Source organism: Oncorhynchus mykiss, chromosome 9 (genome assembly GCF_013265735.2).
Source record: "Oncorhynchus mykiss isolate Arlee chromosome 9, USDA_OmykA_1.1, whole genome shotgun sequence".
NCBI lineage: Eukaryota > Metazoa > Chordata > Actinopteri > Salmoniformes > Salmonidae > Oncorhynchus > Oncorhynchus mykiss.
Window position 1 is genome coordinate 3,408,949 of NC_048573.1, and position 17,500 is coordinate 3,426,448.

At 44.5% G+C, this 17,500-nt stretch overlaps 1 protein-coding gene across 1 annotated transcript in view; it reads left to right on the plus strand.

Moving 5' to 3' along the window:
* Positions 1-17,500, plus strand: part of LOC110531342 (GRB2-associated-binding protein 1) — a 56,837-nt gene that overhangs the window by 362 nt on the left and 38,975 nt on the right. Inside the window, exon 1 of the mRNA XM_036989229.1 lies at positions 1-464. This exon is cut by the window's left edge and continues 362 nt beyond it. Within this exon, the coding sequence (XP_036845124.1) occupies positions 390-464 (75 nt within the window). The 5' untranslated portion in view covers positions 1-389. The remainder of the gene's footprint in view (positions 465-17,500) is intronic.

Sequence of the window (17,500 nt, forward strand, 5' to 3'; positions counted from 1 at the left end):
AACAAGATCCGAAAGGAACGTCACGCTGGTGGAAAGGAAAAACACTCTTCACAGATTTCTGTGGCGAAAAGTGGATTGTTCAGTTGTTTTTAGGATATTTATGACTTCCGAGGGAAGTTTAAAAAATAAATGAAAAACCTATTGGAGCATTGCACCAGACAGACGCTGTGATTTTTGACAACTGCCCAACCTGCCGTGTGAGTTTTGCTATGGATGGAATGTCGTGACCAGAACATCGGAATCCGAAGCAACTCCAAAGGAATCGTGTCTGGATCCAGTCGATCTTTATTAACTCTCAATAGCCTATAGACTTATCGATCGGATCCTGCGGTTTGGTTTGAATATCGGATCAATATAAGTTATATTGCGTATTCACTGAGGAGGAGAGGATGAGCGGGGGAGCGGACGTGGTGTGCGCCGGCTGGCTGAGGAAGTCACCGCCGGAGAAGAAGTTACGGCGCTATGTAAGTATTGTTATACGCGCGTATAAAGCATTTTAATATTTATAACAGTTTACATTCTAGCATTTTTTTTATTTAGCCTTTATTTAACTAGGCAAGTCAGTTAAGAACAAAATTATATTTACAATGATGGCCTACCAAAAGGCAAAAGGCCTCCTTCGGGACGGGAGCTGGGATAAAACAATTATAACTAAAAAAAAAATATATATATATATATATATATAGGACAAAACACACATCACGACAAGAGAGACAACACTACATAAATAGAGACCTAAGACGACAACATAGCAAGGCAGCAACACATGACAACACAGCATGGTAGCAACACAACATGACAACAACATGGTAGCAACACAACATGGCAGCACTACATGGTAGAAGCACAACATGGTAGCAGAACATCATGACAACAACATGGTAGCAGCACAACACATGGTACAAACATTATTGGGCACATTCAACAGCACAAAGGTTAAGAAGGTAGAGACAACAATACATCACACAAAGCAGCCACAACTGTCAGTAAGAGTGTCCATGATTGAGTATTTGAATGAAGAGATGGAGATGAAAACGGGCCAGTGTTTGTTGCAGCTCGTTCCAGTCGCTAGCTGCAGCGAACTGAAAAGAGGAGCGACCCAGGGATGTGTGTACTTTGGGGACCTTTAACAGAATGTGACTGGCAGAACGGGTGTTGTATGTGGAGGATGAGGGCTGCAGTAGGTATCTCAGATAGAGGGGAGTGAACAGGTGTTGTATGTGGAGGATGAGGGCTGCAGTAGGTATCTCAGATAGAGGGGAGTGAACAGGTGTTGTATGTGGAGGATGAGGGCTGCAGTAGGTATCTCAGATAGAGGGGAGTGAACAGGTGTTGTATGTGGAGGATGAGGGCTGCAGTAGGTATCTCAGATAGAGGGGAGTGAACAGGTGTTGTATGTGGAGGATGAGGGCTGCAGTAGGTATCTCAGATAGGGGGGAGTGAACAGGTGTTGTATGTGGAGGATGAGGGCTGCAGTAGGTATCTCAGATAGAGGGGAGTGAACAGGTGTTGTATGTGGAGGATGAGGGCTGCAGTAGGTATCTCAGATAGAGGGGAGTGAACAGGTGTTGTATGTGGAGGATGAGGGCTGCAGTAGGTACCTCAGATAGGGGGAGTGAACAGGCGTTGTATGTGGAGGATGAGGGCTGCAGTAGGTATCTCAGATAGAGGGGAGTGAACAGGTGTTGTATGTGGAGGATGAGGGCTGCAGTAGGTATCTCAGATAGAGGGGAGTGAACAGGTGTTGTATGTGGAGGATGAGGGCTGCAGTAGGTATCTCAGATAGAGGGGAGTGAACAGGTGTTGTATGTGGAGGATGAGGGCTGCAGTAGGTATCTCAGATAGAGGGGAGTGAACAGGTGTTGTATGTGGAGGATGAGGGCTGCAGTAGATATCTCAGATAGGGGGGAGTGAACAGGTGTTGTATGTGGAGGATGAGGGCTGCAGTAGGTATCTCAGAGAGAGGGGAGTGAACAGGTGTTGTATGTGGAGGATGAGGGCTGCAGTAGGTATCTCAGATAGAGGGTTCTAATTAATCTATAGAATATTAAGCAGTTGGGTAAAGTAAATAGAGATAATTAACCCCCAAAAATTTGGAACATTTGTGGGTAAGGTAGGCCTTATTATATTTGTTTCTTAAACTCAATACTACAGTGGTCTCCTGACTCCTCACACCTGGTCTCACACCTGGTCTCACACCTGGTCTCCTGACTCCTCACACCTGGTCTCCTGACTCCTTACACCTGGTCTCCTGACTCCTTACACCTGGTCTCCTGACTCCTTACACCTGGTCTCACACCTGGTCTCCTGACTCCTCACACCTGGTCTCCTGACTCCTTACACCTGGTCTCCTGACTCCTTACACCTGGTCTCCTGACTCCTTACACCTGGTCTCCTGACTCCTTACACCTGGTCTCACACCTGGTCTCCTGACTCCTCACACCTGGTCTCACACCTGGTCTCCTGACTCCTCACACCTGGTCTCCTGACTCCTTACACCTGGTCTCCTGACTCCTCACACCTGGTCTCCTGACTCCTTACACCTGGTCTCCTGACTCCTTACACCTGGTCTCCTGACTCCTTACACCTGGTCTCACACCTGGTCTCCTGACTCCTCACACCTGGTCTCCTGACTCCTTACACCTGGTCTCCTGACTCCTTACACCTGGTCTCCTGACTCCTTACACCTGGTCTCCTGACTCCTTACACCTGGTCTCCTGACTCCTCACACCTGGTCTCACACCTGGTCTCCTGACTCCTCACACCTGGTCTCCTGACTCCTTACACCTGGTCTCCTGACTCCTTACACCTGGTCTCCTGACTCCTTACACCTGGTCTCCTGACTCCTCACACCTGGTCTCCTGACTCCTCACACCTGGTCTCACACCTGGTCTCCTGACTCCTCACACCTGGTCTCCTGACTCCTTACACCTGGTCTCCTGACTCCTTACACCTGGTCTCCTGACTCCTTACACCTGGTCTCCTGACTCCTTACACCTGGTCTCCTGACTCCTCACACCTGGTCTCACACCTGGTCTCCTGACTCCTCACACCTGGTCTCCTGACTCCTTACACCTGGTCTCCTGACTCCTTACACCTGGTCTCCTGACTCCTTACACCTGGTCTCACACCTGGTCTCCTCACTCCTCACACCTGGTCTCCTGACTCCTCACACCTGGTCTCCTGACTCCTTACACCTGGTCTCCTGACTCCTTACACCTGGTCTCCTGACTCCTTACACCTGGTCTCCTGACTCCTCACACCTGGTCTCCTGACTCCTCACACCTGGTCTCACACCTGGTCTCCTGACTCCTCACACCTGGTCTCCTGACTCCTTACACCTGGTCTCCTGACTCCTTACACCTGGTCTCCTGACTCCTTACACCTGGTCTCCTGACTCCTTACACCTGGTCTCACACCTGGTCTCCTGACTCCTCACACCTGGTCTCCTGACTCCTTACACCTGGTCTCCTGACTCCTTACACCTGGTCTCCTGACTCCTTACACCTGGTCTCACACCTGGTCTCCTGACTCCTTACACCTGGTCTCCTGACTCCTTACACCTGGTCTCCTGACTCCTTACACCTGGTCTCCTGACTCCTTACACCTGGTCTCACACCTGGTCTCCTGACTCCTCACACCTGGTCTCACACCTGGTCTCCTGACTCCTCACACCTGGTCTCCTGACTCCTTACACCTGGTCTCCTGACTCCTCACACCTGGTCTCCTGACTCCTTACACCTGGTCTCCTGACTCCTTACACCTGGTCTCCTGACTCCTTACACCTGGTCTCACACCTGGTCTCCTGACTCCTCACACCTGGTCTCCTGACTCCTTACACCTGGTCTCCTGACTCCTTACACCTGGTCTCCTGACTCCTTACACCTGGTCTCCTGACTCCTTACACCTGGTCTCCTGACTCCTCACACCTGGTCTCACACCTGGTCTCCTGACTCCTCACACCTGGTCTCCTGACTCCTTACACCTGGTCTCCTGACTCCTTACACCTGGTCTCCTGACTCCTTACACCTGGTCTCCTGACTCCTCACACCTGGTCTCCTGACTCCTCACACCTGGTCTCACACCTGGTCTCCTGACTCCTCACACCTGGTCTCCTGACTCCTTACACCTGGTCTCCTGACTCCTTACACCTGGTCTCCTGACTCCTTACACCTGGTCTCCTGACTCCTTACACCTGGTCTCCTGACTCCTCACACCTGGTCTCACACCTGGTCTCCTGACTCCTCACACCTGGTCTCCTGACTCCTTACACCTGGTCTCCTGACTCCTTACACCTGGTCTCCTGACTCCTTACACCTGGTCTCACACCTGGTCTCCTCACTCCTCACACCTGGTCTCCTGACTCCTCACACCTGGTCTCCTGACTTCTTACACCTGGTCTCCTCACTCCTTAGACCTAGTTCCCTCACTCCTCACACCTGGTCTTCTCACTCCTTACACCTGGTCTCCTGACTCCTTACACCTGGTCTCCTCACTCCTCACACCTGGTCTCCTCATTCCTCACACCTGGTCTCCTCACACCTGGTCTCCTCACTCCTTACACCTGGAATCCCCACTTCTCACACCTGGTCTCCTCACACCTGGTCTCCTGACTCCTTACACCTGGTCTCACACCTGGTCTCCTCATTCCTCACACCTGGTCTCCTCACCCCTTACACCGTATCTCTATATAACAGGGTCTGAGCCATATCTCTGTATAACAGGGTCTGAGCCATATCTCTATATATCAGGGTCTGAGCCATATTTCCAGATAACAGGGTCTGAGCCATATCTCTGTATAACAGGGTCTGAGCCATATCTCTATATAACAGGGTCTGAGCCATATCTCTATATAACAGGGTCTGAGCCGTATCTCTATATATCAGGGTCTGAGCCATATCTCTATATAACAGGGTCTGAGCCATATCTCTATATAACAGGGTCTGAGCCATATCTCTATATATCAGGGTCTGAGCCATATCTCTATATAACAGGGTCTGAGCCATATTTCCAGATAACAGGGTCTGAGCCATATCTCTGTATAACAGGGTCTGAGCCATATCTCTATATATCAGGGTCTGAGCCATATCTCTATATAACAGGGTCTGAGCCATATTTCCAGATAACAGGGTCTGAGCCATATCTCTGTATAACAGGGTCTGAGCCATATCTCTGTATAACAGGGTCTTAGCCATATCTCTGTATAACAGGGTCTGAGCCATATCTCTGTATAACAGGGTCTGAGCCATATCTCTGTATAACAGGGTCTGAGCCATATCTCTGTATAACAGGGTCTGAGCCATATTTCCAGATAACAGGGTCTGAGCCATATCTCTGTATAACAGGGTCTGAGCGATATCTCTATATAACAGGGTCTGAGCCATATCTCTGTATAACAGGGTCTGAGCCATATCTCTGTATAACAGGGTCTGAGCCATATCTCTATATAACAGGGTCTGAGCCATATCTCTATATAACAGGGTCTGAGCCATATCTCTATATAACAGGGTCTGAGCCATATCTCTATATAACAGGGTCTGAGCCATATCTCTATATAACAGGGTCTGAGCCATATCTCTGTATAACAGGGTCTGAGCCATATCTCTGTATAACAGGGTCTGAGCCATATCTCTGTATAACAGGGTCTGAGCCATATCTCTGTATAACAGGGTCTGAGCCATATCTCTGTATAACAGGGTCTGAGCCATATCTCTATATAACAGGGTCTGAGCCGTATCTCTATATATCAGGGTCTGAGCCATATCTCTATATAACAGGGTCTGAGCCATATCTCTGTATAACAGGGTCTGAGCCATATCTCTGTATAACAGGGTCTGAGCCATATCTCTGTATAACAGGGTCTGAGCCATATCTCTGTATAACAGGGTCTGAGCCATATCTCTGTATAACAGGGTCTGAGCCATATCTCTATATAACAGGGTCTGAGCCATATTTCCAGATAACAGGGTCTGAGCCATATCTCTATATATCAGGGTCTGAGCCATATCTCTATATAACAGGGTCTGAGCCATATTTCCAGATAACAGGGTCTGAGCCATATCTCTGTATAACAGGGTCTGAGCCATATCTCTGTATAACAGGGTCTGAGCCATATCTCTGTATAACAGGGTCTGAGCCATATCTCTGTATAACAGGGTCTGAGCCATATCTCTGTATAACAGGGTCTGAGCCATATCTCTGTATAACAGGGTCTGAGCCATATCTCTGTATAACAGGGTCTGAGCCATATTTCCAGATAACAGGGTCTGAGCCATATCTCTGTATAACAGGGTCTGAGCCATATCTCTATATAACAGGGTCTGAGCCATATCTCTGTATAACAGGGTCTGAGCCATATCTCTGTATAACAGGGTCTGAGCCATATCTCTGTATAACAGGGTCTGAGCCATATCTCTGTATAACAGGGTCTGAGCCATATCTCTGTATAACAGGGTCTGAGCCATATCTCTGTATAACAGGGTCTGAGCCATATCTCTGTATAACAGGGTCTGAGCCATATCTCTGTATAACAGGGTCTGAGCCATATCTCCATTTTTTTTACTTAACTAGCCAAGTCAGTTTAGAACAAATTCTTATTTTCAATGACGGCCTAGGAATAGTGGGTTAAGTGAGAGGCCTACCGGGGAAACAGTGGGGTTAACTGCCTTGTTCAGGGGCAGAACAACAGATTTTTACTATTTATTTATTATTTGTCAGCTCAGGGATTCAATCTTGAAACCTTTTGGTTACTAGTCCAACGCTCTAGCCACTAGGCTACCCTGCCACCCATATATATCAGGGTCTGAGCCATGTCTCTATATAGCAGGGTCTACGCCAAATAAAACAAAATTGTATTGGTCACATACACATGGTTAACAGATGTAAATGCGAGTGTAGCGAAATGCTTGTGCTTCTAGTTCCGACAGTGCAGTAATAATAATCTAAGCAAATTCACAACAAGTGTAAAGGAAGTTGCAAACCGTAGTCTGGCTTTTTTATGGCGGTTTTGGAGCAGTGGCTTCTTCCTTGCTGAGCGGCCTTTCAGGTTATGTCGATATAGGACTCGTTTTACTGTGGATATAGATAATTTTGTACCTGTTTCCTCCAGCATCTCCACAAGGTCCTTTGCTGTTGTTCTGGGTTTGATTTGCACTTTTCACACCAAAGTACGTTCATCTCTAGGAGACAGAACGCGTCTCCTTCCTGAGCGGTATGACGGCTGCGTGGTCCCATGGTGTTGATACTTGCGTACTATTGTTTGTACAGATGAACATGGTACCTTCAGGCATTTGGAAATAGCTGAGTTTGAGTTTGAAGGTAGGCCTTGAAATACATCCACAGGTAAACCTCCAATTGACTCAAATGATGTCAATTAGCCTATCAGAAGCTTCTAAAGCCATGACATAATTTTCTGGAATTTTTCAAGATGTTTAAAGGCACAGTCAACTTAGTGTATGTAAACTTCTGACCCACTGGAATTGTGATACAGTGAATTATAAGTGTAATAATCTGTCTGTAAACAATTGTTGGAAAAATTACTTGTGTCATGCACAAAGTAGATGTCCTAACAGACTTGCCAAAACTATAGTTTTTTAACAAGAAATTTGTGGAGTGGTTGAAAAACGAGTTTTAATGACTCCAACCTAAGTGTATGTAAACTTCAGACATCAACTGTATACAGTTTTAAAGGAAGAAAAATTCATGAAATATGCTGTCTAGTTGCAGTCAGACAATATTCATGTCTTGGCGGCTATCAGAGACTCACTTGGACTCTTCCTTTGAAGAAGCTGAGATCTCTCTACATGGATACAATATGTTCAGGAGGGACAACTAAGGGTCTGAGCCATATCTCCATGTAAACGTCAGACTTCAACTGTATTCAGATGCTAATTAACCGAGTCAACGTATACGTCAATGTTATTGGCTCTCCGGAACATATCCCAGTCCACGTGATCAAAGCGTGGAATCCGATTGGTCAGACCAGCGTTGTATAGACCTGAGCACTGGTGTTTCCTGTTTTAGTTTTTTCTATGTGTGTGTGTGTGTGTATTTGTGGTTAATGAGTCTGCCAGATCAGAGGCAGTAGAGACGACCAGGGATGTTCTCTGTTTAGTGAGTCCTCCAGATCAGAGGCAGTAGGGATGACCAGGGATGTTCTCTGTTTAGTGAGTCCTCCAGATCAGAGGCAGTAGAGATGACCAGGGATGTTCTCTGTTTAGTGAGTCCTCCAGATCAGAGGCAGTAGGGATGACCAGTGATGTTCTCTGTTTAGTGAGTCCTCCAGATCAGAGGCAGTAGGGATGACCAGGGATGTTCTCTGTTTAGTGAGTCCTCCAGATCAGAGGCAGTAGGGATGACCAGGGATGTTCTCTGTTTAGTGAGTCCTCCAGATCAGAGGCAGTGGGGATGACCAGGGATGTTCTCTGTTTAGTTAGTCCTCCAGATCAGAGGCAGTAGGGATGACCAGGGGAAGTTCTCTGTTTAGTGAGTCCTCCAGATCAGAGGCAGTAGAGATGACCAGGGATGTTCTCTTGATAAGTGTGTGAATTGGACGATCTTCCTGTCCTGCTAAGCATTCAAAATGTAACGAGTACTTTTGTGTGCCAGCGAAAATGTATGGAGTAAAAAATACATTATTTTCTTTAGGAATGTAGTGAAGTAAAAGTTGTCAAAAATTAAAATAGTAAAGTAGAGGTACAGATACACCCCCAAAAAACAACTTAAGTAGTACTTTAAATTATTTTTACTTAAGTACTTTACACCACTGGCATTCATCATGGTGTCTCAGGATAGGAGTTGTGATGTAGAACTGAGAGGGTTTGTAGAGATATGGGCCCTGTTCCTCCCCTTTAAGACACAGCCACACCTCCTGACTTATTTTTGACTGTGGACAGGAAGAGATGGGGGCTATTTTGAGTTCCATTGTGTCTACTTCCCATTCAGGTGTAATGTCATTGCGGGTTCTGACTAGAAAACACATCACCACTCGAAGATGGAGGAAGGGAGAGAAAGCGAGAGAAGAGAGAGAGACAGACAGAGAGAGAGAGAGAGAGAGAGAGGTTTTTTCAATTTCACCTTTATTTAACAAGGTAGGCTAGTTGAGAACAAGTTCTCATTTACAACTGTGACCTGGACAAGATAAAGCACAGCAATTTGACACAAACAACAACACAGAGTTACACATGGAATAAACAAAACATACAGTCAATAATACAGTAGAACAAAAGAAAACAAAAAGTCTATATACAGTGACTGCAAATGAGGTAAGAGGTAGTTAAGGCAATAAATAGGCCATGGTGGCGAAGTAATTACAATATAGCAATTAAACACTGGAATGGTAGATGTGTAGAAGATGAATGTGCAAGTATTCTTGTCTCATCGCGCACCAGCGACTCCTGTGGCGGGCTGGGCGCAGTGCGCGCTAACCAAGGTTGCCAGGTACACGGTGTTTCCTCCGGCACATTGGTGCGGCTGGCTTCCGGGTTGGATGCGCGCTGTGTTAAGAAGCAGTGCAGGTTGGTTGTGTTTCGGAGGACGCATGGCTTTCGACCTTCGTCTCTCCTGAGCCCGTACGGGAGTTGTAGCGATGAGACAAGATAGTAGCTAATACAACAATTGGACACCACGAAATTGGAGAGAAAAAGGGGGTAAAAAAATAAATAAAATAAAAAAATGATAAATACAGTATGGGGATGAGGTAGATAGCCCATCTGTAAACAGCCCATCTATGTACAGGTTCAGTGATCTGTGAGCTGCTCTGACAGCTGGTGCTTATTAGTTAGTGAGTGAGATGTGAGTCTCCAGCTTCAGAGATTTTTGCAGTTTGTTCCAGTCATTGGCAGCAGAGAACTGGAAGGAAAGGCGACCAAAGGAGGAATTAGCTTTGGGGGTGATATACCTGCTGGAGCGCGTGCTACGAGTGGGTGCTGCTATGGTGACCAGTGAGCTGAGATAAGGTGGGGCTTTACCTAGCAGAGACTTAGATAACCTGTAGATAACCTGTAGCCAGTGGGTTTGGCAACGAGTATGAAACGAGAGCCAACCAACGAGAGTGTACAGGTCGCAATCACCGATGTCGATGATAGGAAGCCGATTCACAGACAAACTGGACCCTCTCTTTCTAAAATTATCTGCCGAAATTGTTGCAACCCCTATTACTAGCCTGTTCAACCTCGCTTTCGTATTGTCTGAGATTCCCAAAGATTGGAAAGCTGCCGTGGTCATCCCGCTCTTCAAAGGGGGTGACATTCTAGACCCAAACTGCTACAGACCTTTATCTATCCTACCCTGTCATTCTAAGGTCTTCGAAAGCCAAGTTAACAAACAGATTAACAACCATTTCAAATCCCACCGTACCTTCTCCGCTATGCAATCTGGTTTCAGAGCTGGTCATGGGTGCACCTCAGCCACGCTCAAGGTCCTAAACGACATCATAACCGCCATCAATAAGAGACATTACTGTGCAGCCGTATTCATTGACCTGGCCAAGACTTTCGACTCTGTCAATCACCACATTCTCATTGGCAGACTCGACAGCCTTGGTTTCTCAAATGATTGCCTCGCCTGGATTACCAACTACTTCTCTGATAGAGTTCAGTGTGTGAAATCGGAGAGCCTGTTGTCCGGACCTCTGGCAGTCTCTATGGGGGTGCCACAGGGTTCAATCCTTGGGCCGACTCTCTGCTCTGTATACATCAATGACGTTGCTCTTGCTGCTGGTGATTCTCTGATCCACCTCTACGCAGACGACACCATTCTGTATACCTCTGGCCCCTCTTTGGACACTGTGTTAACTAACATCCAGACGAGCTTCAATGCCATACAACTCTCCTTCCGTGGCCTCCAACTGCTCTTAAATACAAGTAAAACTAACTGCATGCTTCTCAACCGATCACTGCCTGCACCTGCCCGCCCGCCCGTCCAGCATCACTACTCTGGACGGTTCTGACTTAGAATATGTGGACAATTACAAATACCTAGGTGTCTGGTGGATTGTATTTATCATCATTAGTCATTTAGGTCAACATTGGATCATTCAGAGATCCTCACTGAACTTCTGGAGAGAGTTTGCTGCACTGAAAGTAAAGGGGCTGAATAATTTTGCACGCCCAATTTTTCAGTTTTTGATTTGTTAAAAAAGTTTGAAATATCCAATAAATGTCGTTCCACTTCATGATTGTGTCCCACTTGTTGTTGATTCTTCACAAAAAAATACAGTTTTATATCTTTATTTTTGAAGCCTGAAATGTGGCAAAAGGTCGCAAAGTTCAAGGAGGCCGAATACTTTCGCAAGGCACTGTAGTTAGCTGGCTAGCTTCAGTTGAGGGATTCCAGACCCGAAGTAAATAGAAAGCAGGTCCACGCCAAATTGGGTGAGGCGGGTTGCAGGAGAGTATTTAGAAGTTGAGGGGGTCAGTGAGTGAGTGAGTGAGTGAGTGAGACAGAAGAGAGAGAGAGAGAGAGCCATCACCTTCTGTACAGAGAGATGAACCTGGAGAAGAGTCCCCTAAGCAAGCTGGTCCTGGGGCTCTGTTCACAAACACAAACACACCCCACAGAGCCCCAGGACAGCAACAGAATTAGACCCAACCAAATCATGAGAAAACAAAAAGATAATTACTCCACATTGGAAAGAATTAACAAAAAAACAGTGCAAACCAGAATGCTATTCGGCTCTAAACAGAGAGTACACAGCGGCAGAATACCTGACCACCGTGACTGACCCTAAACTTAAGGAAAGATTTGACTATGTACAGACTTAGTAAGACTTAATAATTATAAGAATAAATACATGTAGTGTGATTGGGGGAATGAAAACCAGGTGTGCAGGGAACAAGACAAAACAAATGGATAATAGAAAAAATGGAGAGGTGACATCGGTGACATCGAACGCCGCCCGAACAAGGAGCGGAGCCGACTTCGGAGGAAGTCCACTGTGACTGACCCAACTTAAGGAAAGCGTTGACTATGTACAGACTCAGTGAGCATAGCCTTGCTATTGAGAAAGGCCGCCTTAGCCTGTCTTTTCTTGAGAGCCAGGTCTGCCTATGTGCACACTGCCCACAAAATGAGTTGGAAACTGAGCTGCACTTCCTAACCTCCTGCCAAATGTATGACATTTTAGAGACACATGTTTCCCTCAGATTACACAGATCCACAAAGAATTCCAAAACAAAGCCGATTTTGATAAACTCCCATATCTACTGGGTGAAATTCCACAGTGTGCCGTCACAGCAACAATATTTTAAATGTTTCTATTCTTTTGGAACTTGTGTGTATTTGTGATATATATTTGTGATATATTTACTGTTAATTTTTATTGTTTATCTCACTTTTGTTTATTATCTATTTAACTTGTTTTGGCAATGTAAACATAAGTTTCCCATGCCATTAAATCCACTTACATTTTATTGAATTCAAATTGAATTGAGACAGAGACCGAGAGACAGAGACCGAGAGACAAATCAAATCAAATCATATTTATTTATATAGCCCTTCGTACATCAGCTGATATCTCAAAGTGCTGTACAGAAACCCAGCCTAAAACCCTTAACAGCAAGCAATGCAGGTGTAGAAGCACGGTGGCTAGGAAAAACTCCCTAGAAAGGCCAAAACCTAGGAAGAAACCTAGAGAGGAACCAGGCCATGTGGGGTGGCCAGTCCTCTTCTGGCTGTCCCGGGTGGAGATTATAACAAAACATGGTCAAGATGTAAACAGACAGAGAGACAGAGACAAAGACAGAGACAGACAGAGACAGAGACAGAAGAGGAAACCATTCCTGTCTATGTCATTCAGGATGGCAGAGACCCCCCCCCCCCCCCCCCCCACACACACACACACACACACACACACAACGAACCACTCTTTCCTGTCTTGCGGCCTTCACTTCCAGTGAACATATCCTGTTTTGTGTGTGTGTGTGTGTGTGTGTGTGTGTGTGTGTGTGTGTGTGTGTGTTCTGTGTGTGCTGAATAAAACCCTTTGGCACGGTCATGCTCATGTTGCTGAGTAACGGGGTGTTTGGTGTTTAAGGGGGGAGTGTCTCAGTGAAACTGTTGAGAAACAAAGGCCAGATTAAGACTGTTACTGCAATGCTAGAGCAATCTGTACACACACACACACACACACACACACACACACCAGGCCTGGATATTATCTTTGGCAGCTTGGTCGCTGATGCAATGACACTATAGAGATATTTTCCCTTTCAGTCACAGTTATAGTGTGTGTGTGTGTGTGTGTGTGTATGTGTGTGTGTGTGTATGTGTGTGTGTGTGTGTGTGTGTGTGTGTGTGTGTGTGTGTGTGTGTGTGTATGTGTGTGTGTGTGTATTTTATCACATACGCAGGATACAGCAGGTATAAACGAACAGTGAAATGTTTTACTGACAAGCTCTCGAATCAAAATCAAATCAACATTTTCCTGGTCACATCCTGTACACTTGGCTAGCAGATGTTATTGTGAGTGTAGTGAAATGCTTATGCTTCTAGATCTGACAGTGCAGCAGTGTCTTAACAGGTGATATCTAACAAATTTCACAACAAAACCTAATACACACAGCCTAGTAAAGGAATGGGATGATAATATATAAGTATAAAATATATGGATGAGCAGTGACAGAGCGGCTAAGATGCATTAGATAGTAAAGACTTGATATTGAAGGAACAGTATACAGTACATACATATGAGATGAGTCATGCGAGATATGTAAACATTCTTAAAGTGACTAGTGTTCCATTTATTAAAGTGGCCAATTGATATCAAGTCTGTAGGTAGTCAGCCGCTTCTCTGAGCCAGCGGTGGCTGTTTAACAGTCTGATGGCCTTGAGATAGAAGCTGTTTTTCAGTCTCTCGGTCCCCTGCTTGGATGCACCTGTACTGACCTCGCCTTCTGGATGATAGCGGGGTGAACAGGCAGTGGCTCGGGTGGTTGTTGTCCTTGATGATCTTTATGGCCTTCCTGTGACATCGGGTGCTGTTGGTGACCTGGAGGGCAGGTAGTTTGCCCCCGGTGATGCGTTGTGCAGACCTCACCACCCTCTGGAGAGCCTTGTGGTTGTTGGCGGAACAGTTGCCGTACCAGGCGGTGATACAGCCCGACAGGATGCTCTCGATTGTGCATCTGTAGAAGTCATTGAGGGTTTTCAGTGACAAGCCAAATTTTTTCAGCCTCCTGAGGTTGAAGAGGCACTGTTGTTCTGTTGCGCCTTCTTCTTCGTCTCGGCCGGCAGCCATGCGAGGGTTAACACGTTTAATTGTATTACTCACGTCGGCCACGGAGAAGGAGAGCCCACAGTCTTTGATAGCGGGCCGTGTCAGTGGCACTGTATTGTCTTCAACGCGAGCAAAGAAGTTGTTTAATTTGTCTGGGAGCAAGACGTCGATGTCCGCAACGGGGCTGGTTTTTGTAGTCCGTGATTGACTGTAGACGCTGCCACATACCTCTCGTGTTTGAGCCGTGAAATGTACAGTGAAATGCTTAATTTCAACTTCTCCTCAACAGCATAGTAATAACTGGGGGTAGAATACAGTAGTAGCATAGTAATAACTAGTAGTGGTAGAATACAGTAGTAGCATAGTAATAACTGGGGGTAGAATACAGTAGTAGCATAGTAATAACTGGGGTAGAATACAGTAGTAGCATAGTAATAACTAGTAGTGGTAGAATACAGTAGTAGCATAGTAATATCTGGGGGTAGAATACAGTAGTAGCATAGTATTAACTGGGGTAGAATACAGTAGTAGCATAGTAATAACTAGTAGTGGTAGATTACAGTAGTAGCATAGTAATATCTGGGGGTAGAATACAGTAGTAGCATAGTATTAACTGGGGTAGAATACAGTAGTAGCATAGTAATAACTAGTAGTGGTAGATTACAGTAGTAGCATAGTAATAACTGGGGTAGAATACAGTAGTAGCATAGTAATAACTGGGGGTAGAATACAGTAGTAGCATAGTATTAACTGGGGTAGAATACAGTAGTAGCATAGTAATAACTAGTAGTGGTAGATTACAGTAGTAGCATAGTAATAACTGGGGTAGAATACAGTAGTAGCATAGTAATAACTGGGGGTAGAATACAGTAGTAGCATAGTAATAACTGGGGGTAGAATACAGTAGTAGCATAGTAATAACTAGTAGTAGTAGAATACAGTAGTAGCATAGTAATAACTGGGGGTAGAATACAGTAGTAGCATAGTATTAACTGGGGTAGAATACAGTAGTAGCATAGTAATAACTGGGGGTAGAATACAGTAGTAGCATAGTAATAACTAGTAGTAGTAGAATACAGTAGTAGCATAGTAATAACTGGGGGTAGAATACAGTAGTAGCATAGTATTAACTGGGGGTAGAATACAGTAGTAGTATAGTAATAACTGGAGGTAGAATACAGTAGTAGCATAGTAATAACTGGGGTAGAATACAGTAGTAGCATAGTAATAACGAGTAGTGGTAGAATACAGTAGTAGCATAGTAATAACTGGGGGTAGAATACAGTAGTAGCATAGTAATAACTGGGGGTAGAATACAGTAGTAGCATAGTAATAACTGGGGGTAGAATACAGTAGTAATAACTGGGGGTAGAATACAGTAGTAGCATAGTAATAACTGGGGGTAGAATACAGTAGTAGCATAGTAATAACTGGGGTAGAATACAGTAGTAGCATAGTAATAACTAGTAGTAGTAGAATACAGTAGTAGCATAGTAATAACTGGGGGTAGAATACAGTAGTAGCATAGTATTAACTGGGGGTAGAATACAGTAGTAGCATAGTAATAACTAGTAGTGGTAGAATACAGTAGTAGCATAGTAATAACTGGGGGTAGAATACAGTAGTAGCATAGTAATAACTAGTGGGTAGAATACAGTAGTAGCATAGTAATAACTGGAGGTAGAATACAGTAGTAGCATATTAATAACTAGTAGTGGTAGAATACAGTAGTAGCATAGTAATAACTAGTGGGGGTAGAATACAGTAGTAGCATAGTAATAACTGGGGGTAGAATACAGTAGTAGCATAGTAATAACTGGGGGTAGAATACAGTAGTAGCATAGTAATAACTGGGGGTAGAATACAGTAGTAATAACTGGGGGTAGAATACAGTAGTAGCATAGTAATAACTGGGGGTAGAATACAGTAGTAGCATAGTAATAACTAGTAGTGGTAGAATACAGTAGTAGCATAGTAATAACTAGTGGGGGTAGAATACAGTAGTAGCATAGTAATAACTGGGGGTAGAATACAGTAGTAGCATAGTAATAACTGGGGGTAGAATACAGTAGTAGCATAGTAATAACTGGGGTAGAATACAGTAGTAGCATAGTAATAACGAGTAGTGGTAGAATACAGTAGTAGCATAGTAATAACTGGGGGTAGAATACAGTAGTAGCATAGTAATAACTGGGGGTAGAATACAGTAGTAGCATAGTAATAACTGGGGGTAGAATACAGTAGTAATAACTGGGGGTAGAATACAGTAGTAGCATAGTAATAACTGGGGGTAGAATACAGTAGTAGCATAGTAATAACTGGGGTAGAATACAGTAGTAGCATAGTAATAACTAGTAGTTGTAGAATACAGTAGTAGCATAGTAATAACTGGGGTAGAATACAGTAGTAGCATAGTAATAACTAGTAGTGGTAGAATACAGTAGTAGCATAGTAATAACTGGGGGTAGAATACAGTAGTAGCATAGTAATAACGAGTAGTGGTAGAATACAGTAGTAATAACTGGGGGTAGAATACAGTAGTAGCATAGTAATAACTGGGGGTAGAATACAGTAGTAGCATAGTAATAACTGGGGGTAGAATACAGTAGTAGCATAGTAATAACTAGTAGTGGTAGAATACAGTAGTAGCATAGTAATATCTGGGGGTAGAATACAGTAGTAGCATAGTAATAACTGGGGTAGAATACAGTAGTAGCATAGTAATAACTAGTGGGGGTAGAATACAGTAGTAGCATAGTAATAACTGGGGGTAGAATACAGTAGTAGCATAGTAATAACTAGTAGTTGTAGAATACAGTAGTATCATAGTAATAACTGGGGGTAGAATACAGTAGTAGCATAGTAATAACGAGTAGTGGTAGAATACAGTAGTAATAACTGGGGGTAGAATACAGTAGTAGCATAGTAATAACTAGTGGGGGTAGAATACAGTAGTAGCATAGTAATAACTGGGGGTAGAATACAGTAGTAGCATAGTAATAACTAGTAGTTGTAGAATACAGTAGTAGCATAGTAATAACTGGGGGTAGAATACAGTAGTAGCATAGTAATAACGAGTAGTGGTAGAATACAGTAGTAGCATAGTAATAACTGGGGGTAGAATACAGTAGTAGCATAGTAATAACTGGGGGTAGAATACAGTAGTAGCATAGTAATAACTAGTAGTGGTAGAATACAGTAGAAGTATAGTAATAACTGGGGGTAGAATACAGTAGTAGCATAGTAATAACTGGGGGTAGAATACAGTAGTAGCATAGTAATAAC